Below are 19,207 nucleotides of genomic sequence, written 5' to 3'. Positions count from 1 at the left end.
CTAACATTTCCAAGACCTGCAGCAAATAGCAAAGCACTAAGCAAACCCAAAACCCTAGCAAAGGGTGGAAGACTCAGCAGGGAAGAGAATTAAGCAAAAGCAAATCCCCCTGCCTGAGAAGGCAGGGGAGACAGTGTCAGCCAGCTGCACAACAGCAGTTTTGAACATCAACTCTGACTACTGCTTTTTTATCCCATTTTTTGCATCTAGCAAATTAGATAAGATAAACCTAAAGCTTACTTGCTCCAACCAAAGTAGACCTTCCCCTGTTCAATACTTAACTGCATATATTTAACGAGATTACATTACACATAGAAATGCTAATTCCCATGCTGACCTTACTGTACTACTTACAGTGACTGAGATGGTGTTGAGACAATATCTGTTCAAATCCAGAAAAACCCAATGTGTTCATGGTTAGAAACAGAAAGGGAGGAAAAAACAAACATACATCTGGACAGAGGAGTGGAGGGGGGTCAATATTAACACTGCAGAGATAATCTGAGCCTACCAGCTGACCTCTCACTGCCAATGTTTTGTAAGTAGAGAGAGGCCTCAAAGAAGTCTTCTCTTTTGTGTCCCAACATTTGGAAATTACTTGACTGGTTTGGGTATTTTAAAATGCAAAAGCCTGAAAAAAATCCACAAGGTTGCATGCCTATCTTGACTGAGAACACACTGTTGCAAATATCGGCTTAAAAAACCCACAATCCTTCAGATAATCCGCCACAAGTCCTGATTAAAAGTGGATTTAATATTATGAAACGAAGCATAATTGTTCAAGACGACCTTGAGTAGTTTCTTACACCCCTCTGCTCCATCAGTGTAGTCAAGATGACAGCTGCACTGTCAAATGTATGATATGACAGGCTGCTAGCAAGGTCTCCCCAAAATATTTTGCTCTATGAAGTAAAACAGATGCTTACAGTTCTTCCAAACCACGCCTGTCTCCTGTTCTATTTCAAACACACACTGAACACACATAATGAAATGGAGTCAGCATTTAATAAGCATGAGCTGTATCGATGGCCTATCCAACAAGCACGCCTTGAATACATGCATTTTGTTTCCTCTGCTTAAGTCATCACCGATTTTATGTCCAGGAAAATTAAGGTACACAGGCCTAAAAGTGGGTTTACTATAACAGGGGCACTACTGCCACCTGCTGTCAGAAAGGATTCACGGCATCCCATGCCACCTCAGTCTTCCAAACTGAGGGAAGTCAGACTTTGGAAGAAATCCAGCTTGGCAGGTGTTTTGCTTGTACACTGCTAGTTTTCTGTATAAAGAGCACACACAAAAAAGGTCCATGTTAACCATGGCATGAAGGGTCAGTAATCACATTGGGGTCAGAGATAATAAATGGGTTCAACAACTGATACACAAAGAAATAAGGAGAACACACTGGTCTAGGTAAAACAGATACTGTCCTGAAAGCATCAACGCTGAAAACAGACTTGTAAATAAATCCAGCTACCATAGACCATCAGGTTAGATAAGGCTACTAAAACATCTACCTTGCCCATTTATTATTAGATTTTCAGAGGATAGACTATGCTGAATCCTGTCAGAGGAGAGGCCATTAATTTTGTGTCAGGGTATATCCCAGAATCACAAAATGGCCTGTTTTGTAAGGAACCCTCAGAGATCATCTAGTTCAGCCCCTCCTCACCATAAGCAGGGACATTTTTCACTAACCCAGGTTGCTCAACTTCCCTTCAACCTGACCTTGAACATTTCCAGGGATGGGGCATCCACAACTTGTCTGGCAAAACCATTTTGGGTAGTTAGGTATCAGATACTTAACTATGATGCACACTCATCTCAATCCCCTCAGACTTCTATGGGAGCACATAATAACATGAAAAGTCTAAAAGCATAGCTCTGAACCTCAGCCTGTGTTCTGGTGCTTCAGCCCACAATCTGTTCGTTTAAGGAGCCTTTTGAGTGCATTGTTCCAGTGGAAAGTACATTTCCTTCTCTGCTGTTTTCTAAATGGCTTCTCAGTAAGTCACTGAACACTCACATCCCACTGCTTGAAATCATCACTTGATTATCATTAACATGCAGTGCCTATCTGTTTGCAGTGCCTGGCCATATGGTAGGTTGAGTGGCAAAGCTCTCCTTGAGGCATGCAAGTTTTAGGCCTCCATTCCACCACCCAAGGCTCTCTCGGCTCACTGGCACCACACACTATGTGGCAGAATAACATCCAGGTGTCTGAGGCACACTTCCACCCAGAAGCCATCTCCATTAGTTACATGAGATGGCTGTGAGCACACTGCTGGAATATTGCAAGGAAAATATTTCACCACAATTCATTTCCCCTTCCCAAAGCACTCTAGAATAAGGAACAAAGTTCCTTCCTACTATGTGTCTGCAGCACTGCCAAATCTTTTTTTTAATGCTTAAGTTTTGAGTTATACTAATTATAACTGAGACATTTTCAAAGTGCATTCCAACCACCCCTTAAGCCTTGGCCACATAGTTACAGCAAATGGTGTTTGAGGCAGCAGCTACAGTTCTCCACCTAAATTAAACCACACCTACAGCAGTACTTGCCTTCCATTTCATTCTCTTGAACACTGTCACTATACACAGCCTTTTCATCCAAATGAATATTACACTACAGGGAAGAACAGCACTGAAATGAAATTAGACCAAAAGCAGAGGGCAAGTTTAACCACATCTACTGCTCACCAGCAGGCTTAAAGCATTTTCCACAGAAAGCAGTAATAAACTCACTCACAGATGTCACAATTGGGCACGACCGATTCCCTCAACTATTAACACTGACTTTCCTGATGAGTAAGTGAGGACTACATATAAATTAGTCTGGGGTTTTACACACAAGTGTAATTGTACCAACTGTAAAATAACTTGAGAAACCTTTGATTAACACCACAGTCTGCTCACAGTAAAATTAACAACAATTTGTTAGCAATATTGGCTCTGTCTCTAGAGGAAATTACAATAGTGTAAGTTACATAGGCAGATGCCTCCATACAAGGGATTTCAATGCAAGTTTTCCATTTTCTTATCTGTATATTGGAGATAAAACATGGAAAGTAGATTTACAAAACATTCTAATGGACAGGAAACTTGAAACTTAAGAATCTTCCAGTATAATCAACCATTTATGTTTAGCTCAACTGAAAAAAAAAAACCTCACAAAAATTGATTCTATAAAATGTAAAAATCCAATGTCAAAATGCTATAAGCAACTTAAGGGCAGATTTTGCATTTTGTTTCTTCCATATTCAATAGCAGGAACATTTGAGTTAAGGGACTTATTTTCATAGCAAATTATTGAAAAATAATTTCAAATGAGCTCCAGAGTAAGAATTACTGGTCACTGTAAAATAAAAAGGGGGAGAATAAGTATATACACAATACCCAGATCAGGCTCAGCAACTGACTCAAATACCTTCATAATGTTCAGACAGGCCACTTCTGAAATAATTTCTACTTCAGAAGTTACAAGATGAAACTTCTGTGTGATAAATTAAGTTGCCAAATGAAATGGATTAGCAATCAGTGAAATTGCCTGATGTCAGATCTGTTCCAGATTAGAATCCATCCTTTTCCCCCACCTGTTCATTAAGCACCAAGTTCAAGGCAACTGCAGTGACTGATTGAGCATTAACGAGCTGTTTGTGTGGAAAGGCAGAGTTCAGTCCCTATCTATACTTACACACTTGTATAAGCATAATTCACTGATAATATATTCAGTTCCCAGTATCAATACATAGCTCTTCTACCTTGATGTGTAATTTTGAGCTTGAGAAAAAAAGGGACACCTCATTAAGCTAAACAGTCATATTCAAGGTCAAGGCCAGGAAATGATGAATCTGGAAGAAAATATGTGCTATCTCTAGATAAAAAAGCTGGATAAAAATATTGCTGTGACACAAAAATGCTGAAACATGGTTGTGAAGTCAGAAGCCTGAGGGAAGAAAGGCATATTTCACTAGGAAAGGTGAGATTCAGTATGAAAATATCTATTTCATCCTCTAAATCAAGTCATGCAGAGGCTTCAGTGAAAACTAGTCTTGACCTTGATTTGCAACAAGCAAATCAAGCACAGGGTATTTAAAACTGAATATTTTTCAGTTCACTACAGGGACAGGGAGGTACAGCAGGATAAGCATTCCAAACTCTTGCAAATTTGTTTAAAAACTCAGCTGTAACTCTCTCTCTGGAAACATCTCTGCCCCTTAAAACAACCAGGAGACCATCACCTCCATGCACCTTCCCTCGGCTGGCCCTGCACACTGTGCCAAGGAAACTGAGGAGACTGCCTGCCAAACCAGCATTCCCAGCTGAGGCAGCTCACTGCACACAGGTAGATGTGTGATGCTCTTCTAGAGCAATGTGAGGCTCAGTAACTAAATTCCAGCATCAGGGTTAGTAAAAATGGGACATAAACAGTTGTTTACTTACATTGTTGTTTACTACGTTAGTCACCAAGTCTTTTCTTTCTTTATCAGAGGAAGATTTTAAATCACATTTTTTTTCTCACATGGAAAAGATATTAATTTTAAAAATTGAGAGTTTCTTCCCCAAATTTTTGAGTATTAGAAAGTATTCCAGCACTCAAATACAGTTTAAAGGGAGACACCTAGTTGCTATAACTGTAGCAACTCTCTAACTGCAAACTGAGATGGAATACTACAAACTTATTAACAGTAATATCTAATTGAATAGACATGAACATCTTCCTTTTTCCTGAAGATTAAAGGTTTCTGTTCTCAGTACCATACTTTTGTAGTGATACAAAGAATATTTTTCAAAGATAAGAAGAAATATTATCTCTTCTAGTGTTCTGCAAGTCATCATCCTCTTCCTCCCTATCAGATAAAAATAAGGAGAATCCTTTTTTCCCTTAACATAATGGTTTCCCCTTGATCTTCCTCCTAGTAAAAACTCCCTCACAGGCATATAAGTACATGTCTCCTTATCTTATAACTGGACAGTAAGATTTATTAACAGGTAGGAAGTGACCTGAGGTCAGCAGTGATGAACTGCTGCTTAAGGTATATGAGGTACACAGACATCCCTGTCACACCCACTCCCAAAATACCAGTCCTGTACCTACTTCAGATAGTTACTGCATATAACATAAATAGTGACATAGCTTTCCTTATTAAAAATGCAGAGGAAATGTAATCCTTTACTGCTCAGTTGGTACTATAAATATTGAAGAAATTGTTTTTCAAACCTTACTCTGGCTTTTACTGCTTATTTCTGTATTTGGGATTGCCAGAGGGACTAAATGGCCCCTCTCTCCCCTCCCTAGACACGACAGACATACCACACCCCCTCCAAGTTCTGTTCTGATGATTTATTCAGATGTTGGCTAATTGTGGTTATCTGGCTTCCAAGTGCTTGAAGCACTTTTGGCATCAGGATGAAGTGACATCCGGGAACATTTAATATGTTCAAAAGGCCAGTCAGCACAGATTAATGCATTAAGCACATGCCTCAAGGAGAGCCTGTTTACATTCTTACAGTTTAATAAAAAAAGCATAGAGGAGGACAGAGGAGTAAAAGTAAGATTTTCATACAAGTCTTACCTGAATCCTTTAAACAAATGTGTGAGGGAAATGGCAGAACATGACACCTTAAGCAAAACATCAAGTTAAACTAATACCTGTCTGCAATGAAATCAGTAGGAAGGAAGTTTTAGGAAACCATTGTGTAAGGAAAAGACATTTACAGGGGTAGATAATTGACATCAATTTTAGCAAAATCACACATCAACTCAACTTTTCAGCTCCTTTCTCTCTCACAATGCATCTCAGTTCCTCACTCTAGTCTTGAATGATTTCAAAGAGGCTGTTTTGATGTGGTTCTTTTGAGAACGAGCAAACTATACATAAGATATTTTTGGAAAGTAAGCAACATTCAGTTTGTCTGCTAAAAGTCTAGGATAAAAAAGGATCCTTTTGCAGCAGTGCTCCTCAATGATATCCTGATATTTAGCTATAGAAGATCACCATTTATATTAATTTATGTCTCATTTCCTCCTTACATATTTGAGATTACTTTTTTTTTTTTTGCCAGTATGTTTGCATACAAATCTGGAGACAATCTGAACCACCTGGAACCCTTCCACAGCCCCAGAATTTGCCAGACCATTGCCTTTACTTCAAGCATGTTTAGATCTTTGCATAAATCAATGTAAACATTCAACCTGTATCTTCCTGGGGCTTTAATTTGGATATGACTTGCTGTATTTTAAACTATTCATTACAGGAGACAGTTCATAGAATTTCTAAATTCAGAGACAGTCTCCAGAGGGTCTCTTCCTCCTTTCCTAACCCAGGGCTTGCAACAGATAGGAGGGAGTCAATCATTAACTTTTGGGGTAGTCAAAAGGCATTGAGTATAAAAAGGTTTTTTGGAGGTAAATCTGTGCAAGTTCTATCTCCTCTTCCATATTCAACAGGCTGCATTTTATTCAACTTACATACAGAAACTGGTACTGTGGCTACTTACTGCTTTATGTCTTTGAGGCTTGGATAACTTCAGCTGCAGAAGAAAAAACAATGGAGTTCTTTGCAAAAGCATCATATGGTGCAGAAATATGGGTTTAGATGCCATCTCACAGACACTGCAATTTCACTGAAACTGTTGGATTTAAAAGGAATCCCAGAACAGCAGATGTTTTGCATAAATAATATGGATCTTGAACCAAAACACCTTCCTCTTGTAGCTTTCCAGCTATCCTCAGCAAATCAAAAGCTTAGACTTAATTACTGCACTGACATATAGAGAGCATATGGTTTTTCCAGAGTAACTGTAGGTTAGTATTTTAACCTAAACTTACAAATATCTCATAATAGTTAACATATTATGCCTTTTAGGAACTAGATAAGGTTAATAACGAGTTAGAAGAATCTTAAAAATCCACCTGTACCAATGCCTTGGCCCTAGGACTGCTGTTTTGTTTCCATCTGATACACCAAAGTATCACTGTATAAACATGTTCCAATCAATAAGTAGCTTTGCCAACATCTAATCTGAATCTCTCTTTAAGCCCAAATTCAATTTACAGAAGACAACAGCAGAAACAACTAAGCTTTCTAGATACTTTCAGAGTGTTTTGTCCCTCTTTAGGTTTTACAGCCTCAGTTTGTTTTGAGTGGTCTTTAAACCTCTTCCCCAAATTGCATATCAATACATGTTGATTTGATTCTTTTTTTTTTTTCCTCCTCAGAGAGAGGCATTTCTCACGAGGATGGCAGGCAGGTAATAGGTTTATAGGCAGATAATATCATTTGCAGTCTGGGATATAGCTTTTTTGGACCTTTCAGGATAATTAAAGGGGGATTTAAATCAAGAAAAGTGAAGTATTCCTATTCTAAAGCTAATCCGTAACTAGTTCCAGCCAGTAATTCAAGGGAGGCCTATGAACAAAGAGAAGCTAAATATAAAAGGTGGAAAGTATGCTAATATTGACTTACTGTAACGCAATAAAGTAAGGAAGTCAGAAAAGGCACTACTGGAAAAATCCTCTTAAAAAAAGAATGAGGAAAAAATATTAAAATATTCAAGTTTCAGAGGTTTTGTCAACGCAGTGAGGAGAGGATCACATTACATGGATGCTACTGTATTGTTTGTTATTTAGGAAAGCTTTTCTGCATCAGTAAACTAGAAGATGAATTAAATTTTTTTGCACGGGAGTACCAGCTTCAGTGCTTTGAATGCAAAAATGTATTTTGAAATGGCTAAGGATTCCAGCTGTACTTCACAAAGCCCATTAGCAGATGTCCACTGGTAAAGTGGGATGTCATACAATTCAACAGCCAAAGAGAGCCTGTTCACTGCCTTCTACACTGTGTGAGCAAACATTCCTGTGCTCTTTGCAGACATGAACCAGTAACTCCACACAGCATTTTCCTCTGATAAGCAAACGCCTCCATTTTAGCCATTACAACCCTGGGAATCTCTGAACTTAATTCCATCACACATTTCCTTCCAGTAAATGAATACCACCAAAATTAGTTCTTGAAAATTAATCAGTGCCACTCAAGTACTAGGAGGAAAATTTTTTCAGCCTCAGGACACACAAACCACACGTTCTTTGTGGAGTGGAGAATGCAGGCAAGATTTGGCTATGAGCATGTGTAGAGGGGTAAACCTTCCCATTGTTTTTTTGCCAAAAAACTGAACTACTTTACTACAATCTAATACCCTAATTAATTAGTTGCACAGGCATTTCCCTCTTTTTGTCACAAGATGCTACATACAGTTCTTCACCTCGACTGCACACATGGAGACACGGTCACAGAGAAAGGAGGTACTAAAACACTTAAAACTCTGTAGATCATGGCCAAAAACTTGAAACATAAAATCTCCCAACAAGAAAGCAAATATGAAAACCACATAAACAAAATTCTGTTTTCCTATCACCTTGTTGTTAAAGTTGTCACATTACCTAGCCAACAAGTGGCTCAATTTGTGAAAACAGACTGGAATGTACTGCATTAGCTTAGTAACAAAAATGAGCCTTCTACAATGCAAAGTGTGAAGTCTCAGCTAACAAAGTTAAGTCAAAAGATGGACACAAGATCATTAATTTTTTCATGGTGGCCCTGCTATAGAAGTTTCACAATGATCCCTGCCACAGTAAATGCACACAGGATGAACAGATACAATATGAACGAACTGGGGAAAAAGCCATATTTTCGACAGATTTCCACAGGACTCACCAGTTTTAGGCAACTTTTCAGAGTTCACACTTGTACCATGGAGCTGTAAAGGATTTTGAAGACATAGCTACATAAAATATTTAACCACCTACCAGCATTAACGATGGCATCAACCTCAAGCAGCGTAATGTCACCTCTATAGAGAGAAACTTTCTCACTCAGACTTTTTTTCCCTTGCAGATCTTCTTTAGCGTTTTCACCTACAAGCCAAGAAAGAAGATAAACCAGGTTATAAGTGTGGGTCCGAGGTCATTGTTTACAAGCCCTGAACAGGCAGCAGTACGGTGACACGACTCCGGCCTGCAGTATCTTTCGGTTTCACCTCGAGAGGGCAGCGGTAACCCGCAGAGACACCAGCACTGCCCTAACATCATGCCGCTTGCTTGTTACTTGTTTCCAAACAAGCTAGTGGGAAGCACTGAATCCTTATCCACATACCGTTTGGTTACAAAACTGTAAAAACATACATGTTTTTAGAGTGAGATCCATCAAGTAATTTTATTTGGTAATCAAAAGGGTGTAAATTACAAAAACAAATTGAGGAATTAAGATTACCCTCCTAACTGGAGTAATAATGTCTCCAATCCAGAATTATACCAAGTGAGTACGAAAATACACAAGCACACCATTTGCCAACAGCTCAAAAATTCAGAACGACTTCTGAAGACATGTAGCCAGACAACAAGCCTGAAAAAAATCCACACAAATTTTAAACTTGGAGCTTTGTCACCTTAAATTGCTCAACTCTGAGGACGCAGGTGGTGAAGACAACATACACTAGCTTGCAACAGATTTGTTACTAAATAATGTTACCACGGGTGGTCCCTTATTCCTGTAAAGTCTTGAGATTTTGCATCACCAAATTATTTCATTTATATCTGATTCACTCTATAGAACAGCTCAATTACCTCAAACCCTTGCACAAACATACTGCCCAAAGCTTCACCAAGTTAGACATACACATCACCAGAAATGAACTGAGGAGGGAAGATTATGAAATTCACTTTTACTATTATTTTTTTTAATTCTTTCTAACACAAGTCTCAAGAAGCTTGAGTTCATCTGTTTGTCTCACATCTTCAAAACAAGTGGAGTTTGTTGAAAAGCAAAAAGAGTCTTCAGTATTTAGTGAGAAAGTAGAAGCAGTCCAAACAAATTTGTTCCTCTAGTCTTACCCTCGATTTCCATCAACTCAGGAGTACCAACTCGGACATGTCAGCAATTCCTTCCTGAGCAACAGGGAGCACATCCCCAAGTTCCAGAGTCCTGTCCCACAGTGGCAAGACTGAGCAGCAGGCTGAAACAGCCACACGCTCAGACCCTCTGGCCTGGCCTTGCTTTGACATTCCCAGCCTCTGGCTGCCAGGCAACAGCTTTGTGACATCGCAGCTGATGCCACCACCTCGCACAGAGCCCGTGGGCACAGCTCAGCTCAGCTTGGGGTCAGGGCCAGAGGTCTCAGCACCTGGGGCAGCTGTGCCATGCTCCGCCCGGGGCTCTCCCTGCTCCTGGGGCTCTGTGTGGCCTTGCTGCTCACTAGCACACCCAGAGCTCTCAGCTGTCCTGCCAGGAGGACGGCCCGGCTGCCCGTGCCGGCCCAGGACACTGGCACGGGCAGTGCCAGCCTGTGGCCCGTGAAGGTGCACTGCTGCACCTTCCTAGCCCTGTCCCTGCTGCTCGCCGCGCTCTGCCTGGGCTGCAGCCTCCGGAGAAAAGCCGAGAGGCAGCGGAAAGAGGTGAGGGATGGGGACCAGGCAGGTGGGATGGTGCCAGGGGCCGGCAGCTACAGCATGGAGGGTGAGGAGGAGTGCCAGCCCCTGTGCAGAGGAAAGCCTGGGTAGGCACCAAGGGTCCTGGGCCTCTTCCCCAGCCCTGTACCTGAGCCTAGAAGCACAGGTGGGGCTCAGCCCCCTTCCTCCCAGGAGGAAACAAGGACAGGCTGAGCCACCAGAACAAGACAGAACTTTCCTGACATTCTCTTCACACAACCTGCAGCCTGGGGCAGCCCAGCCAGGCCCCAGATTCCCCAGGAGAGCCCAAGGGGGCCCAGCCCCCTGCAGCCCCTCTGCCCCTGTCATCGTGCTCCCTGCCCTGTGTCTCCCAGGAAAAGAACTGGACACGCTCAGCCTGGCCAAGGACCTGCTGCCTGGCAGACTGCTCCCCCCTCAATGAGGAGCTGATCGGCCGCCAGAAGGAAAACTCTGCCTCCATCAAGGGCTTCCTGAGGCACCTGCGCCAACGCTGCCTGCAGGGGGACATGCTCCAGAGGGGAAGGAACAACAAAGTGTGGAAGGACTTAGACGAGGAGGCAGCGCTTTTCTCTGATTGAGAAAACAACACCTGCTAGGCAAATGGAGCAATATACTGCAAGATTACTCATACAGCTTTCATTATTATTAAAATTAATTATTAAATAAGACAGCTTTTATTTCTGTTTTAACTTTAGCCTTGCAAACAAGTTGATTGTTACTCTTATGAGATAGTGAAGTCAATAGCCACTAAATCATCTCTGCACACACAGTCACAAAGGATGGAGTTGATCCTGCTACGTCCTTTCCAAAATGTGGGGGTTTAGGCTATTACTGGTAACACACAAAAGTGGCAACAGCGCTGTAGGTCCTCCTCTCATCTCCTCTGCCCCAGCCTCAGTAATACATTACAGCTGAAAATCTTTACCAGAAACAGTTGAACATTCATGTCCCACCCCCACTTTTTCCCCACTAGATCCAGCAGTCATCTTCTGCCCCTCTACCTCTACAATCCAATTTCATTTAGCTCTTCCTCCTACATGATCCTTTGGTCCTTCAGTCATGTACAAAACATCTCAGAGTCCACAGAGCCACAGCTTGAAGTAGGATAAGGTTGATTACCTGAGCTCTTCACACCAAACAGATAAAACAGGCAGTCACAGCCCTCAGCTTTGTTTACAAATCCTTCCATATCAGTTGCAAGGAAAAGGGCCTTTACAGCTTACACAAAGGTAGAAAAACGCATTAGGTTGAGTCTGCAAAAACTGCACTTGAAAAGAAAATGAGTAAAGTTCATCTGAACCAAGTGAATAAGGGACTGTCAGAACATCTCACTAGAGGGAGCCCCCACCCAGGACATAAATGTACTCAGCTGTGCAATGGACAAGGATGGCACAAACCTACAGTATTGGAAATCAGCCCTGAAACTCAATCACTGCTCTAATAGCCAGAGTTTTAAAGTCTAATACACTTTGAAGTATATTATTTTTTTAAACAGGTCTCAAGCATCCAATTACAAAAATCCCTACAGCAATACCAAAGAGTTCACCACTAAAGGGAAGAGAAAAACCTACAGCTTGAAGAGTTTATTACAAAAAAATCCCTACATTTGCTTTTTAAAACGACTGTTAATGAAAGAGTAGAGCACACACAAAGTAATAAAAACAGGTACCAAAGCCCCATAGTATAAAGTGATACCTATGGCAAAGCAGAAGTCTCTTGGCACTCTAGGAGCAAAGGCCAATAAGGGAAGAAATCCAAGAGAGAACAACTGAGAAGGATTGATGGCAGCGAGGCTCACAGACTCACACTGTTATGAGGGAAGTTTGTTAAACAAGTAAGATGACACATTTCTCTTCAAGTTCATAAAAACAAGTAGCAGACTGGATTGCAAGTTAAAAAAGCTGAAAATAGCAGAGTTTCATCATTTCTAGTCAGCTTTAGAATCCACAGCTGAAAGAAGTAAATTAATTCCAAATTCAACAGAAATAAGTCTGCCCACTACCTCATCCTTGCTACAATAGCTACTAGTAGAGATGTATCCCCATAAGGAAGGCTTTCTAAGAGAATCTGGAAAAAGAACCTGAGCAAGGGACAAGAAGCATATTATCCCCAGACAAGAGGCAGCCCTTCCACTCCTGGAAGAATCCTCAGCAAATACTGACACTAAACCACTTTTCTTGGGTTTCTGAAAACACAAAGGAGATTTTTGAGCTTTAGGAGTGCATCTGACCCTGGAGCAATTCTGCTACACACTCTGTGCTTTTGTGCTTTTTCCCCTTCAGTGCCTTTTTTTTTTTTTACTTCAGGCTTTGTTTCCACAAGTTTCCTGTACAAACTACAAATGATGAACTATTAGCAATTACTAATCTCACATCTAACAGAATTTCTATTCCATTTGTTTCTGCATAGGCTTATGGAGCGTTAAAAAAGACAGATTGCAAGACCTGTAATATTATGTGTCTGCTTCTACTCCTACTAAGCATGGATGATTGTATAGGAAAGGCAATTGCTTATCTAAATCAAGATAAGCATTATTTCCATATGTTCCATCACCAGGGGAAAAGCACTCACAGATGTACTGTACTACTTCAAATTTGTAGTACAGATTTGCTCTATCACTTCTTGGACTTAAATGAGATCAGAACCTGAGCACAAGGAAGAAACATCTGTTGCAGACAAATCACTTTCTACCCAGCCAAAAATGCACACAACATGCAAGTCAAAAGCACTTCATGATGAACACCAACACCTTCTCCCTAGCTGCACGCTCCGCCAATATAGTCTGTTTCAGCTAATTACCAAGTGGCATAATTGGATTAGCTGAGGACTACAGCCAAGTACCAAACTCCGGAGGCAAACAGACACCATGAATCACAGAATGGATGTGGCTGGGTGGCACTTCTAGTGATCAAGTCACCCATAGCAAGTTGTCCAGGATCCTGTCCCAGCTGAATTTAAAGTATCTCCAAAGACAGAGATTCCACAACCTCCCCAAGTAACCGGTGCCAGTGTTCAGCTACCTTAACAGTATGTGTGTAGCTTTGTTTTTCAATGCTCAAAGAATTTCCTCTTTCAACTTGTGCCTTCTACCTCTTGTCCTGTGCTGGTGTTTGAGGGTCCCCAGGATGAGGGAAGAGATGAGAATCTTGACTCCATTTTTCAGAAGGCTGATTTATAATTTTATGATATTATATTAAACATGCTATACTAAAACTATACTAAAGAAAGAGAAAGGAGACATCAGAAAGCTAGAAAGGAATGAATAATAAAATCTTGTGACAGATGCAGAGAGTCTGACACAGCTGGCTGTCATTGGCCATTAATTAAAAACAATTCACCTGCAACCAATCAAAGATGCACCTGTTGGTAAACCATCTCCAGGCCACATTCCACAGCCATCAGATAGTTATTGTTTACATTTCGTTTCTGAGGCCTCTCAGCTTCTCAGGAGAAAAATCCTAGCAAAAGGATTTTCATAAAATATGTCAGTGACGTTGTCCTGTCACTGTGTACCACAGAGATGAGTCTGGAGAGATCTCTTTTACACTCTGTGTTCATAAACACTGATCAGATCTCATCTGGGGTATCTCTTCTTCAGTTTAAACTTCAGCTCTCTCAGTCTCTCCAGGAACAGGAGATGCTCCAGCTCCCTTACCATGTTTTAATCACCTTTGTGGCTTATCTGGGGCATGAACTACACTTCCCAGTTCTGCACCCCTGACCAACCTCCTGAGGTCACACTCTGCCCCACCTTCCAGGTCGGGAGGTCATGGTATCTCCTATTCAAGGTTGCTCCTCTACAGGAGGCATGAAATATCCCCCATCTGAGGGGCTATGACTCACCCCTGTACAACTACGGCAAAAAGCCCCAAGCTCGCTCAGGCCAAGTTTAACATAGTGACAGGGCTACCAGCAGCCCTCAAACAAGGTTCCAAGTGTGAACCTTGACTTTTCAGCCACATTTCAATGGGAGCCATTGAAAACATTTACACATTACAGACAGAAGGAGTGGCGTACCATGAGAATTGATCAAAACAGCCAGTCCCTCGAACAACCCACACAACACTCATGCAAAATGCAATTTTCTTGTGTTACAAGGCCTTGCATAGTCCTTAAACAACCTTTTTCTCAGTCTATCCCACACAGCTCTCTAAATCCCCAAAATAACAAAGCTGAGAGGCAAAAAATACCTTGAAGTCTGGGAGAGAAAGAAATAGAAGGAAAGGAGGGAGCCTGCCTTTTTTATGAAGTTTTTGTAAATTGAGAGAAGACTTGGTATGGAAAGCTAAAGTACCAAATAACAAAGTTTGAGAAAGGAGTAACAACAAATGAGGAGAACAAGAACAGGAATACATTCCCTATTCTAATTTGTGATGCACCCGTATCTGCAGGGACATGCAATTGTCAATTCATAAATCAGAGTCTTCTCACTTCAGCAGCATGCACATTGACAGCAAAGACATAAGTAGGCTGAGACCCTTGGGTATTTGTGTGTTTACTTGGAGAGTCAGCATCCAGCTGTTCTGGAGATTTCATGATTTAGGGTCCATAGAATAGGCTGCTGGTTCACCTGTGACTCAGAAGGAGATGTGCTCTGTCTGTGTGAAGAAACACTGCCTTGTTTGGTTGGTTTTATAACGGGGACCTTCAGAGGTATTCCCAACTTTGCAATGATATAGTGGAATAAAAATGCTTTGGGTATTTTGCTAAGTTCTTGCCCAAGCCTGATTATCAGTACATCACTCCAAGTAATACCAAGAATTTCAATATCAATTCTTCTCAGTGAATGGCAGCCTGAGTTGGACTGAAGTACATCAAATGGTCAGCCAAGGTCACGTGGAGGCAAGAACTACACTGCATTGCCTCAAACTCAATTCCTACTTTATAACCTTCCCCTACTACAAAGAGTTCATAATTAACAAAGGAAGTTCAGAAATGGAGACACAAACATATGACACTGCTTTAGACCACTGTTCATTGCCCCATGAGGATGTTGATACTTGTCTATAAAACTAGAGGACTACAAGTGATTCTGCTTCACTAGATTCCTTCCAAGACAAAGCAGATCCCTTCACTGCAAGAGCTGTGTCTTGGCAATATCACAGCATTCATACAACTATGCCTGGTGTGTTCAAATTGACCCAGTACCAGCTGGGGTAAATATGAGCCTTCATCCAAAACACACCACCAACAGTACAGCATTCCTCCACTCACTTTTATAAACTGTTTGGGAAAAAAATTACTTTTCATGACCAATCAGGTACTCAGTCCTTAGGAGCACCTGCTTTACTTACCAAAATGTGAGAACCACTTAAATAGGTGAGCACATACAACATCAAGGAGGATTAAAATAGGTTTATAGCGGGGAGCCACAAATTCATTACTTTCATTCATTAACTCATTAAGCTGTCAGACAATTTATTCTACATTTTCTGCTTTTTTCTCTATACCATTGCTGAGCAATGACTTTTGTAGCTGAGTATTACAGGCTTTTGTAGTACTTGAAGTAAAGCTTGGAAATAAAATGTTACTACCAGAAAGCTAGCAAACTTGTGCAAAACCATCAGCAAATATTTCATGGCATTGTCATTCAAAAACCTCTCTGCCTGACAGAGTGACAGCTTACCAGGTGGGAGTATGAACTTTAGTTTTCTAGCATCAGGACAGGTAGGTAATGGTTGGTGTTTAGGATTTCTCCTTATTGTTCTTTCTCTCAGGGAATTTTTGCCCATATGTTGCTAGGAGACAAAAATGACCGGGTACTTGACAGACACAAAATAAGCTGCCAAGCTCAGGGGAGGGGTGCAGCTAGCTACTCTCTCTCTTTACTTGGGGTTCCTGTGGGAAGGGCAGAGGTATCACAAGATTTGGGCCAGGGGAAAGGGTTGGGTGCAGCTCCTAGCTTTCCCTTGTGCTCTTGGCATTTGGAAGGGAAACAGGCTGCAGTCACTGTGGGGAAAAATTGCTACCACTGCAGGGTTCTGTTTTCTGCCTTCTGCTACCATGAGTGGAGTTCTGCTCTTAAGAGCAGCCATTGCACTGGGGCCTTACTACAGCTGACCTCACTAAACAAAGGACATTTCACCATCTGCCCAGATGCCTTGGGGAAATCCCAGGATCTCTGAGCCCCTTCACCCTCTAAGGGAGCCTCTGCCAGCTGTGGTCAGGAGCCAGGCTGCCACAGCCCAGCCCCGCTGTCCTTCTGCCACTGCCCTGGGTTTTTTGCTACTGTAGCCACACACACCCGGGCCTGCAGGGACACCCCAGCCGCAGAGTTTCTGACACATCTCCTTTCCCATTCCAGGATTTTCCTCATCCCTGCCGTTCCAGCTTGCTGTTTCCGAGGTTCCTGCTACAGCTCATTACGCTATCAGGAGGGACACCAGGACTGGCTGCCCTGGGAGTTTGTAAAGGAAACTTTTTTCCCATCTCTTTCGCCGGCCCGCCCGCCATTGCCGCGTGAGGGGGATGCGGCCGAGCCCGCGCCGCAGCGCCCCCTGCAGGAGCGGGGGAACCAACGCACCCACCCTGCCCGGCCGGGAGCCAGCAGCGCCCCTGCTGGCCGTGAGCGGAACTGCACCCGAGGGGAAAGCGCCGCAGCCGAGAGAGATTCTGCTTGGTGCTGCTGCCACTGTTGTTCTTTTTTTTGCCTTGTTATCCATATACTAGTAAAGATCTATTATTCCTTTTCCCATATCTTTGTGTGAAAGCCCCTTAATTTCAAAGTTATAATAATTCAGAGGGAAGGAGGTCATATTCTCCATTCCAAGGGAACTTCCCACCTTCCTTGGCAGACACACATCTCTCAAACCAAGACAGTAAGTTCTTATGCAAATGAAAAAGGTGATGTTTTCTACATGGAGATATTAGGCTTGGGGGTAGCTCTTACCTTGCAGCATTTTCTCTCCCCTACCCCTGAATACACTGAAGAATAGTGGAGGTTCAATCCAAGCAACTTAGAATACTTGAAGACAACACTACCACTACTCATTTGTGTTGCAAGTCATGCTTGCTTCATTCAAGGACTTAAAATTGGAAATTAATACAAACTCTTGAGCAGTTACAAACTCACTGCCAGTTAGCAGAAAGATCTAGCTCTATCTTCTTTTACATATCTACCTAGAAATGAAAGACACCCAAATCTCAAAGCCTTTAAGTCAATATAAGAATGTCTGTGCACATCACCTATTCTCCTGGATTTAGTTATTTGCAGAACACTTACAATCCTTCCCCTTTAAGAACACTGGTGAGGACGCAGAAGGATGGGAAAAAACAGAAAGGAACTCTACTTTTTCTTTAAATATGACTGACCCATACTCTCAGTGACAGCTACATGAAGTCTGGGGTTTGCTTTCAGTGGATATAGATTCATTAGGAAATCCCACCAAAGGACAGCACTGCAACACACAATACATTGGTGGGCAAGCAGTACAATACCTTACACAAAAAAGGTTGCACTGAGCACACAGGAATAAACCCAGTGCAGGCTGAACTTCAACTACAAGTCATACCTGCGCAGCAAATGGAAAACACAGAACTTGGAGCACCTTTACCTTTACCTCTAACCAGCCATATCAAGGAGAGCATCAAAAAAGCCCATAACTGCATAAACAAGCCTTTGTGAAAAAGCAAAGGGCAGGATAACACAGGGAGATGTCTCAAAGAAAGACAGAGGTGCGACCAGTTTCTTCATATCTACACTTTCTTCATGCCTACTCTGCATCAGAGACTCAAAAGACTGCATCTTTTGGACAGGAGCCTTTGGGTAAACTCTAGAGAAGCCTTTTCCAACACAACATTTGACGACCAGCTCCCAGGGAAGCTATTAGTGCAAAGGTGCTTGCTACTTCCACTCTTAGAAATAAATGCATTGGTTACATCAGCACAAGGCTGAGAGGTTTCATTTTCCAACATGTGCATTCTCTAGCATCCCATCCCCAAAAAAACAACTGAAAACGTTGGTGATGGCCCTTGTGACACATTTCTGCAAACACGCCAAGTCAACATGCAATAGCCTGCAAGTCTCAGGACAATCTCTGTGCACAAACATTATAACACTTCCTCACACTGTACATTGAAATAGAAAGTACTTCTCAATATCATTTCAATGGTTTTTAAAGCTGCGCAAAATCCAAATCTAACATCTTTCTACTGGATTGTTAAGCCTTCTCTCCAGCACAGAAGAGCATTTTCTGGGCATTAAAAAAAAATAAGCAGCACTTCCTACAGGGCTGAGAAATTTTCTCTCAACTTGTTTTCCAAGGACATATCAGCTAGATGTCCTCGCATGGAGAAAGCCACGTAATACTTCACAGAGTAACTACTATTTAGTGGCTGGACTCAATGAACTTAGAGGTCTTTTGCAAATTTAGCAATCCTATGATTCTACACTACAATTATTCAGACCCTCATTGGCTTGTTAAGAAACATTTCTTCATGCTGAGCATGTAGAAATGAATCAAAAAAGGGCATCTGAATAAAAAAGGGAATACTGAATCAAAAAAGGGAAGCCAGGCTTATGTTATTTCCAGTGACTGGGTTTTTAACACATGTGTAATCAAGTGTTCAACTGTGCATGACGCAAATACAGCTACACATGAAAGTTAGTAAACATGATCCAAACTGAGATCTTGGTGAGCTTAACTGCACCAGTGATCCCCCAACCCCATCAAGGGAGTTAAAGCAGTATCATAAGTTCCTTTGAGCATGAGGTTAGTTTTCAAACTTGTTGCAAGCCTC

At 41.8% G+C, this 19,207-nt stretch overlaps 1 protein-coding gene across 3 annotated transcripts in view; it reads right to left on the bottom strand.

The window, feature by feature from the left end:
• The window catches only part of MACROD2 (mono-ADP ribosylhydrolase 2), an 851,353-nt gene that overhangs the window by 819,155 nt on the left and 12,991 nt on the right, over window positions 1–19,207 (bottom strand). For all 3 annotated transcript variants that reach the window (XM_059840665.1, XM_059840666.1, XM_059840664.1), the window contains exon 3: window positions 8,810–8,917. In XM_059840665.1, coding sequence (XP_059696648.1) covers window positions 8,810–8,917 — 108 coding nt within the window. The remainder of the gene's footprint in view (window positions 1–8,809; window positions 8,918–19,207) is intronic.

This window comes from Haemorhous mexicanus, chromosome 3 (genome assembly GCF_027477595.1).
Source record: "Haemorhous mexicanus isolate bHaeMex1 chromosome 3, bHaeMex1.pri, whole genome shotgun sequence".
NCBI lineage: Eukaryota > Metazoa > Chordata > Aves > Passeriformes > Fringillidae > Haemorhous > Haemorhous mexicanus.
This window is presented reverse-complemented; position numbering and strand designations above follow the sequence as displayed.